A 13,059-nucleotide genomic window follows, 5' to 3' on the forward strand; every position below is an offset into this window, starting at 1 on the left:
AGTTCTGATGGCTTGGGCCTGCTCCTGCCTTGTGCTTCTGCTGGTTTCCCGAGACGGAAATCTCAGACGTTCAAGGGGCCTCTTCTCCTAGCCCCATCTTATGGCAAATCTTGCAAATGTTTTATCTAATCCTTGTGTCTTCTTCAGTAACGGGAAGGGGGAAAAGAAAAGTGCAGCCCTTCTGTTTCCCATCCCAGGCTCAGACCAAGCTGTTGAAAAATCTGAACCTTCAAAGTGCTAGTAATTGTCAACAGCATGTTCTGAGGGCAGGAGCTCAGACGGAAGAGGACAGCAAGGGAATATCAAGACTGTCTACCCCAGAATGCGCTGCTTGGGAATTACATTTTGCCTGTATTCTGCCACCCTGAGACATTTGTGAATGGAGTGGGCAAGAGAAGACAAACACCATTTTTTGGTTTGACTCAATTATTAACACTCTGCTGCATCATTACAGAGTCTGTTAGGGGCTAAAGGAAACCAATTGGAGCTGAGAAAGGGCCCTTGGGCTCAGCCACCACCACCTCCAGAAGCACTTTTGGCTCATGTTTAACCAACAAAGCCAAAGGATCTTAAATAACAAAAGTTTCTTAGGAAGCTGTGCCCTCCATTTAGAATCTGGAAATGATCACGTTTAACCAGGCCTCAGGACATTTGTTTGAAATCAGTATTTAACTCAACACTCGACTTCTTTCTTCTTACTCTTTTGTTATCTTCTGCCCTTTCGTGCACAGAGTTAACATTAACTATACCCTTGTTCTTTCTCCTGGCTTTAGTTACTCCTGAGGCCTGGCGTGTGATGATGTCCCTTAAGTCAGGTCTTCTGGCTGAAAGTACTTGGGCTCTGGACACTATTAACATTCTCCTGTATGATGACAGCACTGTCGCTACCTTCAGTCTCTCCCAGGTAAGCCGGCGCCCATCCCGCCAAGCGCCCAGGTCGCAGAAGAAAGCTCGGCAGTGCACGGTGCGCGAGTGCCAGGGGTGAGCTGCACCCCCACCGGGTGTGGCTGCCCTTGTTGTCGTTAGGATGTAGCGCTGTCTGAGGATTTAGTCGGGAATAATGACTCATTTCAGGCTCTAGTATAAATACACACGGACTTCTGTTTCTCACGAGAAAACCGTCCCCTGTGTGTGCGCGCGCGCGCGTGGACTGGATAGTGAAAGTAGGTTGTTGTTTAGAATGAATGTCAGCAGCCGGCGGGAGGTGACCGAAGTGTCGCGTGAGGCTGGGACCGTAGTCAGTGTTGGGTATGCAGGAGCTTGCGATGGGACATACCCTACTTTCCAGGGAGACCGAACCTCTTTCTTTTAATTAGAAAGAAGTGTTATGGAAAATGTACAGTAGAGAGAGTGGTAGAGAGAACAGCTTAATGAACCGCCGTATCCCCATCATTTGGCTGAGATCGTTGTGAACTCATGGCCAGACTTTTTCCTGGTCTGTTTCCTTCATTGCTGCCTCTCTCCACCTTATTTTGAGGCAGTCATTGAAAAGCCTGCTACTTTTAATAAGCTTAAAGCGCTCTGCTTTGTTCAGCAGTAGACTTAAAGTAGCTTCCAGCGTAATTGCTAGAGGAGAGAAGGGGGGCAGAGGGCTAGGGAAAATGCCCAGGAGTCAACTGAGCTGCAGACTTTTACAGAAATAGTTAGAAACAAAAATGAGGAGAGGTAGTTCTCCCTACTGTGTATGAACAGTTCTCTGCTTTGGGTGAAAAAAGCCAAAACATCTAATTACCTTGCTTCTGTTGAAATCGGACCAGAATCTTCCACTTTGCCTTTCTTCTCACATTTAAGTCCTCATTATAGCCCTAAAAGGCAATTCTTCACTTGATAGGAAGTGTATTAATAAGGTTATAAACATCGCATGAAGCCCCTTGTAACAGAAAATACTAAAAAATGTGTCCTGGCTTTGCTAGAATAATTACCTTCCGTCCTTAATGTGAGCAGCGTGAACAACTGTTGCTCACACATTTTCATAACCAGAATTGCTTTAGTAACTTGCCCCTTTCCCCTGCCATGGGGAAAAAGTCAACTTTAAGTGGGGGAACAAACACCCAAATCTTCACATGAAAAAGTGTGCCTTCATCCCCTAAAAGGGAGTCCTTTGTGGTCAGTCCTTGAGTGGCCCCTTACTTCTTAGTAATCGTTCCAAACCCACTTTCAGGAAACTGATAGCAGGATACAAAAGTACGATTGATTTCCAAAACACCTGTCATTAAAGAATCCTTCTGTACTTCCTTATCCTTCTTCATTGTCCCTGCATGTTGGAGGTGTGGGCGTCGGGGGAGGGGCTCTGGGCAGTTGCTGATCATGGAGTATCTTGGCTTTCTCGATGCAAATGTTTGCTGAAAGGAAACGAGAAGTGGCTTTTGTCTTTCAGCTGGAGTTGTGATAGCTGAAATGTAAAAGTGCATTCTATAAGGCATTCTAATTCATTTATCAGGGACTAAATTGATTTGTTTTTAATTTTCTGTGTTTATGAGCTACTCCATTGCTGAAATTATCTTTTCCCAAAGATATATGGGGAATGTAAATTAGGGTAACCTATGGCACCTGAGACAAAAATAACCATAAAATCCTAAGAATAATAACCATAAAAATCCAGGCAAGCAAGTCTCAGATAAACAGTAGAAGGGAACAGACTCACTTTGGCTGAATGAGTCCATAAAATCCACGTTCCCGCTCTTCTCATATGGAGTGCATTGTACCTAAGTCAGAAGAAAAGGCAAAGAACTTGATAATATTCAAAAGAAAAAATGACAGGGAAGTTTTCATATTGATGGAGTAGGAAAGTCAGCAGCAAGTGGGAAACATGGTACATGTTGGTTTAGTTAACAATGTAAAATTCAGGAAGCCGGTTCTAATGGATATGTAGTTTCTCTCTCTGGGCTTAGCCAAAAGGGAATTAAAACCTGTGAAAATCATCCTAAAACTGTATCGACAGCTGTCAGGATTATTGCCCTTCTCCACCCTGTTTGAGGTTATGACATTGTACCCGTTCTTGTTCTTGTCTCCCTCTCTAGTTGTCTGGATTTCTCGAACTTTTAGTAGAGTACTTTAGAAAATGCCTAATTGACATTTTTGGGATTCTTATGGAATATGAGGTGGGAGACCCCAGCCAAAAAGCACTTGATCACAATGCAGTGAGGAGAGATGACAGCCAGTCGTTGGCTGACGACTCGGGGAAGGAGGAGGAAGATGCTGAGTGTATTGACGAGGAGGACGACGAGGAGGATGAGGACGAGGACGAGGACGATGGGAAGACGGAGATGGAGGAGAAGAGCAGCGCGGCTCTGGCCTCTCCCAACGCCACTGCAGATCCCAAGGAGAAGCCCAGGCAAGCGAGTAAGTTCGACAAGCTGCCAATAAAGATAGTCAAAAAGAACAACCTGTTCGTGGTCGACCGGTCTGACAGGCTGGGTCGTGTTCAAGAGTTCAACAGTGGACTTCTGCACTGGCAGCTTGGTGGGGGGGACACCACCGAGCACATCCAGACTCACTTCGAGAGCAAGATGGAGATCCCTCCTCGGAGGCGTCCACCTCCCCCTGTAAGCTCCACTGGTAGGAAGAAAGAGCAAGAAGGAAAAGGCGAGGCTGACGAGCAGCAAGAGAAAAGCATCATCGCGACCATTGACGACGTCCTGTCTGCGCGGCCAGGGGCGCTGCCGGAAGACGCAAACCCTGGTGCCCAAACCGAAAGCAGTAAGTTTCCCTTTGGGATCCATCAAGCCAAAAGTCACCGGAACATCAAGCTGCTGGAGGACGAGCCAAGGAGCCGAGACGAGACTCCTCTCTGCACCATTGCGCACTGGCAGGATTCTCTGGCTAAGCGCTGTATCTGTGTGTCCAACATTGTCCGAAGCTTGTCTTTTGTGCCTGGTAATGACGCTGAAATGTCCAAACATCCAGGCTTGGTGCTGATCCTGGGGAAGCTGATTCTGCTTCACCATGAGCATCCAGAGAGGAAACGAGCGCCGCAGACCTACGAGAAGGAGGAAGACGAGGACAAAGGGGTGGCCTGCAGCAAGGATGAGTGGTGGTGGGACTGCCTGGAGGTCTTAAGGGATAACACGTTGGTCACGTTGGCCAACATTTCTGGGCAGCTAGACTTGTCTGCTTACACAGAAAGCATCTGCTTGCCAATCTTGGATGGCTTGCTGCACTGGATGGTGTGCCCGTCTGCAGAGGCACAAGACCCCTTCCCCACTGTGGGACCCAACTCCGTCCTGTCGCCTCAGAGACTCGTGCTGGAGACCCTCTGCAAACTCAGCATCCAGGACAATAACGTGGACCTGATCTTGGCCACGCCTCCATTTAGCCGTCAGGAGAAATTCTATGCTACGTTAGTTAGGTACGTGGGGGATCGGAAAAACCCAGTCTGTCGAGAAATGTCCATGGCGCTCTTATCGAACCTTGCCCAAGGGGACGCACTGGCAGCGAGGGCCATAGCTGTGCAGAAAGGGAGCATTGGCAACTTGATAAGCTTCCTAGAGGACGGGGTCACCATGGCCCAGTATCAGCAGAGCCAGCATAACCTCCTGCACATGCAGCCCCCGCCTCTAGAACCCCCGAGCGTGGACATGATGTGCAGGGCGGCCAAGGCTCTGCTGGCCATGGCCAGGGTGGACGAGAACCGCTCGGAGTTCCTCCTGCACGAGGGCCGATTGCTGGATATCTCGATATCAGCCGTCCTGAACTCTCTGGTTGCGTCTGTCATCTGTGATGTACTGTTTCAGATCGGGCAGTTATGACATCCGAGAGAAGGCAGCATGTGTGAGTGAAGACTAGAGGCTCCCGTATCACTGGCTGTTTTCTGTTCTTGTTTATCCAGCGTAGAAAGAAGAAAAAGAAAATCTCTGCTCCTCTGCCCCATTCACTATTTACCAATTGGGAATTAAAGAAATAATTAATTTGAACAGTTATGAAATTAATATTTGCTGTCTGTGTGTATAAGTACATCCTTTTGGGGTTTTTTATTTTGTTTTCGTTTTTTTTAACCAAAGTTGCTGTCCTAGTGCATTCAAAGGTCACTTTTTGTTTCTCACAGATTTTCTTTTTAATGTTCTTTTCTATGTTGTATTGCTTTTTTTTTTTTTTGGGGGGGGGGGAAGCAAATTGACTTTAATAAAAAAAAATGTGGCAAAAGATGCTAAGATGGGAAAATTTCACCACACTGAGGCAAAAAGGTGAAAAATTATCAACTTCCTAGGCATGTTATTCTTCAGATAATGGAAAAAAAAAAAAAAACTGTATCCCATCGCCCAAAGCTCTGTGCAATAGAAACTTCTAGAGATGTAGGAATAGGGGCTCAAGGAGGTGTGTCAGTCAGTAGTCAAACTATGAAATGATACTGGTTTCTCCACAGGAAAATGGTTACATTAGGCTAGGAGCAAAAACAATTTTTTTTTTTTTAAGTTAAGATTGAAAATACATACCTGACAACGATCAACGGAAACTGCTTTCTCACCACTACCGTCATGTCTGCTGTCTGTCGTCTGACCTTCCACGTGACAGTTCTTCACAATTCCTTTAATCATTTTTTAAATATTTTTTTTTTACTGCCCATGGGCTGTGATGTATATAGAAGTTGTACATGAAACATACCCTCATGCTTTCTTTTTCTTTTCTCTCTCTTTTTTTTTTTAGTACAAAGTTTTTAGTTTCTTTTTCATGATGTGGTAACTACGAAGTGATGGTAGATTTAAATAATTTTTTATTTTTATTTTATATATTTTTTCATTAGGGCCATATCTCCAAAAAAAAAAAAAAAGAAAGAAAAAAGACAAAAAACAAAAACAAACAAAAAAAAAAGAGGGTAATGTACAAGTTTCTGTATGTATAAAGTCATGCTCTATTTCGGGAGAGCGGCTGATCACAATTTGCTTCATGAATCAAGGTGTGGAAATGGTTGCATATGGATGGATTTAGACTATGGTTACCAGTACAGACAAAAAAGAAAAAAATACAACTAAAAGGAAGAAACACAACTTCAAAGATTTTTCAGTGACAAGAATCCACATTTGTATTTCAAGATAATGTAGTTTAAAAAAAAAAAAAGAAAAAAACTTGATGTAAATTCCTCCTTTTCCTCTGGCTTAATGAATATCATTTATTCAGTATAAAATCTTTATATGTTCCACATGTTAAGAATAAATGTACATTAAATCTTGTTAAGCACTGTGATGGGTGTTCTTGAATACTGTCCTAGTTTCCTTACAGTGGTTTCATAGTAACCAAGTTCTTCCCAAGAAATAATAGGGGAAAACCCAGCCTTGTACTAACATAGTCCTCCTCACAAAGCCCTGAGGTCGGGAGGGGCCTTCAGGGATTACCTACCTTAGAGTGGGGAGCAACAGTTTGATTTTCTCAAATTACTGAGCTGATGAGCCTTTGTTTGAAGCAATCAACTCGAACGACACTGAGGTATGAGAATTCCCGGTGTATATGGGAGGTGGCTGCTTAGCCCCAGAGCTCACTGGCCTGGCGATGTAACGTTCTGCCTTTTACTAACCCCATCTTGATTTGAATCAGAGATCGAGCTAATCCGTGTCTCTTCTGTGTGCCTCAGAGGTGTTTTGCATTTCGTTTACTCCACCGTGTATAATATTTATATTGTGCAATGTTAAAAAAATATGTTATATTGTATGTGGTGTACATAGTGCAAAGTGATTATTTCTATTTCAGGGCATATTAATATTCTCCTATTCCTTCCTACCTGGTGTGCAGTAGCTTTTTAATACTAGTCACTTCTAATTTAAACTTCTTCTTCCTGGGTCCTTGACTGTTATTGTGTAACACTCAGTTTCCTTGAAACTGCTGCAGAATTGAGCTGTTAGCGGACTCCCTTCTGACGCTACCTCTCCACCACCCTACCAGCCCCAGCACACTCAGACGCCCCAAGTCCTCGCGCCAGACCTGTGGCCCCAGGGGTCGCCCCCGGAGGAGTTAGACGAGAGCACGCAGCTGCGACCAGCGTGTGAAACGTAACTCGAGGGGCACGAGAAACAGATTTTTCTGCGAGCAGTATCCTCCTCTGTCAACCCCCCACATTACTTAGTCACACAGTCTTCGTACTTAACAGTGCAGCCAAATATATGTTGAATTAAAACCCCACTTAAAAGTCTACTTTAATACATCTGCTTGCTAAGAACAGATTTTAGTGCTCTGAGCTTCAAATGCGAAGATTTGTGCGAGGGAACTCGATAGGAGTCTAACCGCTCTCTTAGCAGAGCATGAATAAACCGTACACAGACTCTGATACCCCAAATCTTCTGTCATTCGGAAAAGTAAAATCATTACAAAAGACTGTCGTTTTCATGGTTTGAGTTGTAATCAATACCTAGAGTCTAACCATTGAGCAACAAGTTTTTACATGCTAATATGCAATGTAACCTCTAGAATAATCCAGGAAGACTTTAGCGTCCTTTCTACAGTCACCCCAGAACCAAGACTGCAGAAGCCCACGAAGAACTTACAGCCTGCCTGAGATCATCCCGCCTACAAACTGAGTTATTGCTTTGTCCTAAAAATTAGTTGTTTTTTCTTTTTTTCCCTATGAGGCTTTTCGGAAATTTACAGGATGCCCGTACTTTAAATGTGTACAAAAAAAAAAAAAAAAGATAAAAATAAAGGTGCAAAGAAAGTTTAGTATTTTGGAATGGTGCTATAAAGTTGAATCTGTTGGTATTTGAGTGCATTTTTTTAATGTCACATAAGAGATATCGGGTGGCATGTGCTCAGAAATAACTATTCAAATGTTTTGTTTGAGGTTGAGAATGATAGAAAATCCGTTTTCATTGGCGAATGTGGCCTATTCAGAAACTAGTTACGCTGTTTTTGAAAAGTTATAATAGAGAATGGTTTTTTAAGGGGTGGATGAGCGGCTGGATGATACAGTGTGAGCTATTAACTACCTCTTTAATGGAAAGAATCTGGCCTTTGCCCTGAAATCCATCCATTTAAAAACTGTTGGAAATCTTTCATTTCCTGTCAAACCCATGGACCAATTCCCATTATCTGTTCACCTGCAAGGAAGCAGAGAAGGTATTATAAATGAGCCAAAAATGACAATCCAAACAACCTACCTTCTTCTTGCTGAGTTGTGTTTCACTTCTTTATCGGAGAGCTGGGAGCCCAGCCGCCTGACGGTTCCTGCCCTCCGTCCTCCACCCTCACCCCCGTCAGCACCACAGAGAACTTGCTAGTCAGGCGAGCTTTCAAAACTGCTGAGACCTATTTTTGGTGATAGTATATAACCTGCTAAGATGTCTCCTTCTTCGTTAACTCAGCAGAGAGGTGTCGAGCACACACTGCGTGCCCAGCCCTGTTCTAGGCTCCCGGGAGTCGCTCATGAGCAAAGACCCTGTTTACAATCACATGATAGGCTTTGGGGTCAGACGGTGACAGACACAGTTTCCAAATGTGGTGCTTACGTGTTGAGCACACGTAGTGCATTTTTGTTGACTGAAATCTAAGGCTCTAGCCTCTAGCTGTAGCTCCTTAGAATGCGGTGGGAACCGCTGTGGACTGAATAGCAAGGAGACTGAGTCAAGGCTCAGCGCCAGGCTGACCTGTAAGTACTAGGAAAAACGGTCTCCGAGGCCCCCTCCTGGCCCCTAAAAGGGGAGTCTGCGGCCTCTGGCTCCTTTCCTGCTCGTGCTCATGTCAGGGTGCGTGTGTGTTCTGGAGTGGAGGGGACAAAGCCTATCACGGGACCCAGTGATGCCAGGCCGCGGGGTAAGCCCTTGGAAATGCAGGAATCGACCGAAACTCTACGAGAAGACCTTATCAAGGCCTTCTTTGTCCTCGGGTCCCACAGACCCTGCCGTGTGCCCATGCCCATCTAGCTCCCCGTCGCCACACTCCCTGCTTCTGTCCCCTGGTTCCCCAGTCCTGCTTTTGTTTGATGATGCTCCAACTCCTCCAAAACGCCACAGTCCAATGACCAAGTTAATTCACTTCGGGTTGTAAACATAGGAAACCCTGAGGGGAAATTGGGGCAAGACCATCAACTGTGTTCTTCCTGAGTCTGATTTCAGGGACTTGAAGTTTTACCCCAGCTTTTTCAAAGCATATTCTAAGAAACGGAAGAGCGAGCTCAAAAAACAAAAACCACCAAAAACTCTACATATTCTCCCCTTGGCCATCTGAAATCCATATTATTATAGAAAAGACTGAGAAGTCGTACAGAAAAGAAGCGTGTTTATCCCAAACATTTCCTGACTTGATTAACCTCGGAACCCTTTTTTTTCCTCCTGTGAACTCGCTGCAGAGCTTTGGTAGATTACCCGCATTAGTTGAAGAGCCTGCCTCACTTCCTAACTGCCTTATTGCTCGCTCACCCAGAGTGCGTTACACCTTAAACTGAAATGGCGATGAAATCTTCTCTTGCTGTCCCTGTGACCTTGAGCAAGGTACTTAAATTCTTTGAGCCTCAGTTTCCTGACCCATAATACGGGGTAATGCTGACCTCAGGATTGGTGAGGATTAAAGGAGATGATTTTTTTTTTTTTAAGATTTTATTTATTTATTTGACAGAGACACAGCGAGAGAGGGAACACAAGCAGGGGGAGTGGGAGAGGGAGAAGCAGGCTCCCCGCCAAGCAGGGAGCCCGATGCAGAGCTCGATCCCGGGACCCTGGGATCATGACCTGAGCAGAAGGCAGTCGCTTAACTGACTGAGCCACCTAGGCGCCCCTGGGCTGAGCTTTCTCATGGGTAATGAGTAGCTTTTACTTGGGCATTCAAATCAGTCTCCCTTCTCCTAGCTAAAGACACTTTTAAATTTTCTTAACCTTTTCTGACTTGGAAGACACCCCTACTTTTCCATCTAGAAAACACTGAAAACATGATGGCTGTGCATGTTTTAGGAGGAGAGATCAGTGAAGGAGCAGAGAAGAGGACATTCATTGGTTTTGGTTTTCTATAGACCTGGAAGACAACTTCTTTTTTTTTTTTAAGATTTTATTTATTTATTTGACAGAGGGAGACACAGCGAGAGAGGGAACACAAGCAGGGGGAGTGGGAGAGGGAGAAGCAGGCTTCCCACCGAGCAGGGAGCCCGATGCGGGGCTCGATCCCAGGACCCTGGGACCATGACCTGAGCTGAAGGCAGATGCTTAACGACTGAGCCGCCCCGGCTCTCCTAAAGGAGATGATTCTATAAAGACCTGGTAACCTGCGTGATCACTGTGTATTACCCTGGGCACACAGACACACACTTCCTTTGGTGGTGCCCTCAAGCATGTTTAACAGAAGTTTAAAATCTCGCCTAGGAGACTACCTTCCTGTTTTCAGAAGCAGCCACGCAGTTTGTGTGACTTTTTTGGTTTCAGTTTTCTAGTAAAAACCATAAAGGCTTAGTCAATTGACTGCCTGTGTCTGGCGGGCAAGGTGATTGCGCTTAATTTCTCTAACACAGGTCAGTTTGGGGACTTGGACATCCAGAGATAGTGGGAGGCCTCACCTGTAACATCACAGGCCCGGGGGGAGGCATATTCGGAAGACAGTCGTGCACCAGGCTTTGTCCTTTCCTGCCCCCGAACGAAACAGTGGCTAGGAACATCTTCTGGGGGTCAGATGGAGCAGGTGGCTGACCGCAGTGTTTTACTTTGCTGTTCGTTTTCGTCTGGTGCAGAGAGCAGAGAGCGTTCCTGAAGAAAAGGAACTCTATCTTCACACTGAGCTGGAGATGGGCCACGTTTCTGTGGGCTACCAAAAAAGGAATTCAGGACGCTCTTCCTTTCCATGCGGGCTTAAGGTCAGGTAAATAAATGAACCTTGAGCTTTGATCTTCTGCATAAATTTGGTATTTAGATGGCCCAGGATCTGTATGGTCTACGCACTGTAGATTTTTCCAAAGACTTAAGGAACCTAAACTTGGATTCAGCCCCTTGAAGATATCCTTGTCCAAACAAAAGCAGTTTCTTATGGCAAAAACCGGCGGCATTTATAACACCGCTTCCTAGTAAGTGGTGATTATTTCACATTTGGATGTTTTTTGCACTTGAAAGAATGTCATGGCTATTAGTTGTCTTCACAGAAGCCTCGGTATAAAACTTTATAACATCCGTTCTCCAGAATCAGAAGCATAGGCTGACACGCAAAGTAGTTGGAACCAAACTGAGACCTCCCCTTTCCAAGAATGTGTTTGCCTAAGAAATGTTTTCAGCTCTACGCAAAATCCAGAGGATCCAAGGACTTTTAAAAAAGAAGCCATGGTGTGCATTGGCCACAGTTTGGGGGAGGGGGGTCTCTTGTAAAACCTCATCATCAAGACATGATGTCAGATGCTCACTCTACATTTGTACCTCTGTTGAAAGGAACGTAGTCCAAATTTAAAACAAAATCTGCAAAGTCTGGGCGGTGCTCTGTCCTTGTATGACAAATTCTTTCAAGAGTCTCTCCTTACTGCGGTCTTCATAATCCATAGTATTATCTGTAGGTTTTGTGTTGAGATGCAGATGTAACTTTGACCCTCTCCCGGGTATAAGCAGCCCATGTTACAGGTCTCTGACCTCTGAGGCTTTCCTGGGCCTCCCTCCTCATCCTCACACCCAGTGAATTCCTACAGGCAACTCATGATTACATCCCTGCTGGACACAAGATACTCAACCAAAGACTAAGATGCCCAGGAGATGTCAGATTTTCTGCCCTTCCGGACCTTCAAATATACTACCAAACTTGTCCTGGAATTTAAATTTCTTCAAAAAGTACTGTTGGGCCCATGGGCTTTCATAGATGACACTTGATGAGAAATTGGAATGAACCTAACCCGAGCTAGCTTTTAAAACTGAAATTCCTAGTCATCCAGGGAAGGGGCCTGTCCAGTAGGAACTGGCATGATATTCAGCCCTGTTATCTCAGATGCTCTTGGAAGCTTCCCTGGCTTGGTGGCTGTTAGACTATTCTGCCTACCAAATGACTTCTTTGGTGCCCCTGTCAGACAACGTTTTGGATTTTAATTTCATAGTCTTTTCTTCCCTCTATTCCCTTTTCATTCACCCATTGTGACTCGGAAGACACCTGAGGAATGGGAAGCAAAAAGGGACATATGGGGAGGACATGAGTTGCGCGTGTTTGGATCATGGCTTTAAAAACGCTTGTCTAAGACGAGAGGCTATTTGTTCCCATGGGGGAAGAAATGACATGAGATCTCCTGCACATTGAAGACGAATATACTTTTAGCATGATAAAAAAAAAAAAAAAAATACCCATAAGTGCAATGCTTGTTTTGTTGGTTCAGTGTATTTGTCACCAAATGGTGTGAACATATGGCCAGTCCTTCTCTTGGCCATAAGATCTGAAGGGAAAAGACTCCTGATGGCGAGAAGCCATAGTGATTTATCAAGATGAGTTTCGATTCCAGAGGGAGCTTCGAGTGAAGGCCTCTCTCAGCCAACTTTTCCTGTGCGGGTCCCCTCTCCCCACATGGAACATTTGATGTCTGCTTTGGTGGGTGATTACAGTAGATTGGGATGCATCTGGAAAAAAAAAAATCGGGTTTTGTTAATTAGTGGAATTGCATCTTGGTGGACCTTGTTTTCAAAAATTAAATTTGATATTAGTTTGGGGGCTCAGAGCACTGAGCAATCAAATCTTGATATGAACTGACATCTCTTCCCATCCACCCAGAACCTGTCTTTAAGGGCCGCTGTTAAATGGCGAGATCTTTAAGTGCCTGTAAATTGTTTTCACAGTCTCATGCTTGTCTGGGGTATTGAACTTACATTTTTGGAGCAGACTCTGCAAAGCCTCCTGTCTGGCATCTCTTATGGAGGTGGCGGTGAGAAGTCTGTTGTTTTCTATTTTCTCAAAGCACACGGGAGACCCCACTTAGGGGGAGCCCCGTTGGGAGATTTCCCAGCACTCCCATCGTCCCTGGGAGAGGACTGCGTTCCCGACTCACAGCAGACGAGCCCCTGCTTCCGCTCACCAGCCCCCTTCACCTCCAGGACAGAGAGCTTCTGACCCTCCGACCCTGCCAGGGCACCGAGTTGGGCATGACCCACCCCTGTACCTGTCATGGGGGAGAAAGGGCCAGCCTCTCAGGGGAGGAGGTTC

General features: G+C 45.2%; 1 protein-coding gene across 10 annotated transcripts in view; it reads left to right on the top strand.

Annotated features, from left to right (window-relative positions):
- Window positions 1-7,647, top strand: part of ARID1B (AT-rich interaction domain 1B) — a 439,835-nt gene extending 432,188 nt beyond the window's left edge. For all 10 annotated transcript variants that reach the window (XM_045865795.3, XM_045865798.3, XM_064598272.1 and 7 more), the window contains 2 exons: window positions 774-904; window positions 3,021-7,647. In XM_045865795.3, the coding sequence (XP_045721751.2) occupies window positions 774-904; window positions 3,021-4,748 (1,859 nt within the window). In that variant the 3' untranslated portion in view covers window positions 4,749-7,647. The remainder of the gene's footprint in view (window positions 1-773; window positions 905-3,020) is intronic.
- Window positions 7,648-13,059: the final 5,412 nt, after the last annotated feature.

Source organism: Mirounga angustirostris, unplaced genomic scaffold (genome assembly GCF_029215605.1).
Source record: "Mirounga angustirostris isolate CCGP_5_RB_7025 unplaced genomic scaffold, mMirAng1.0.hap1 SCAF_8, whole genome shotgun sequence".
Lineage (NCBI taxonomy): Eukaryota > Metazoa > Chordata > Mammalia > Carnivora > Phocidae > Mirounga > Mirounga angustirostris.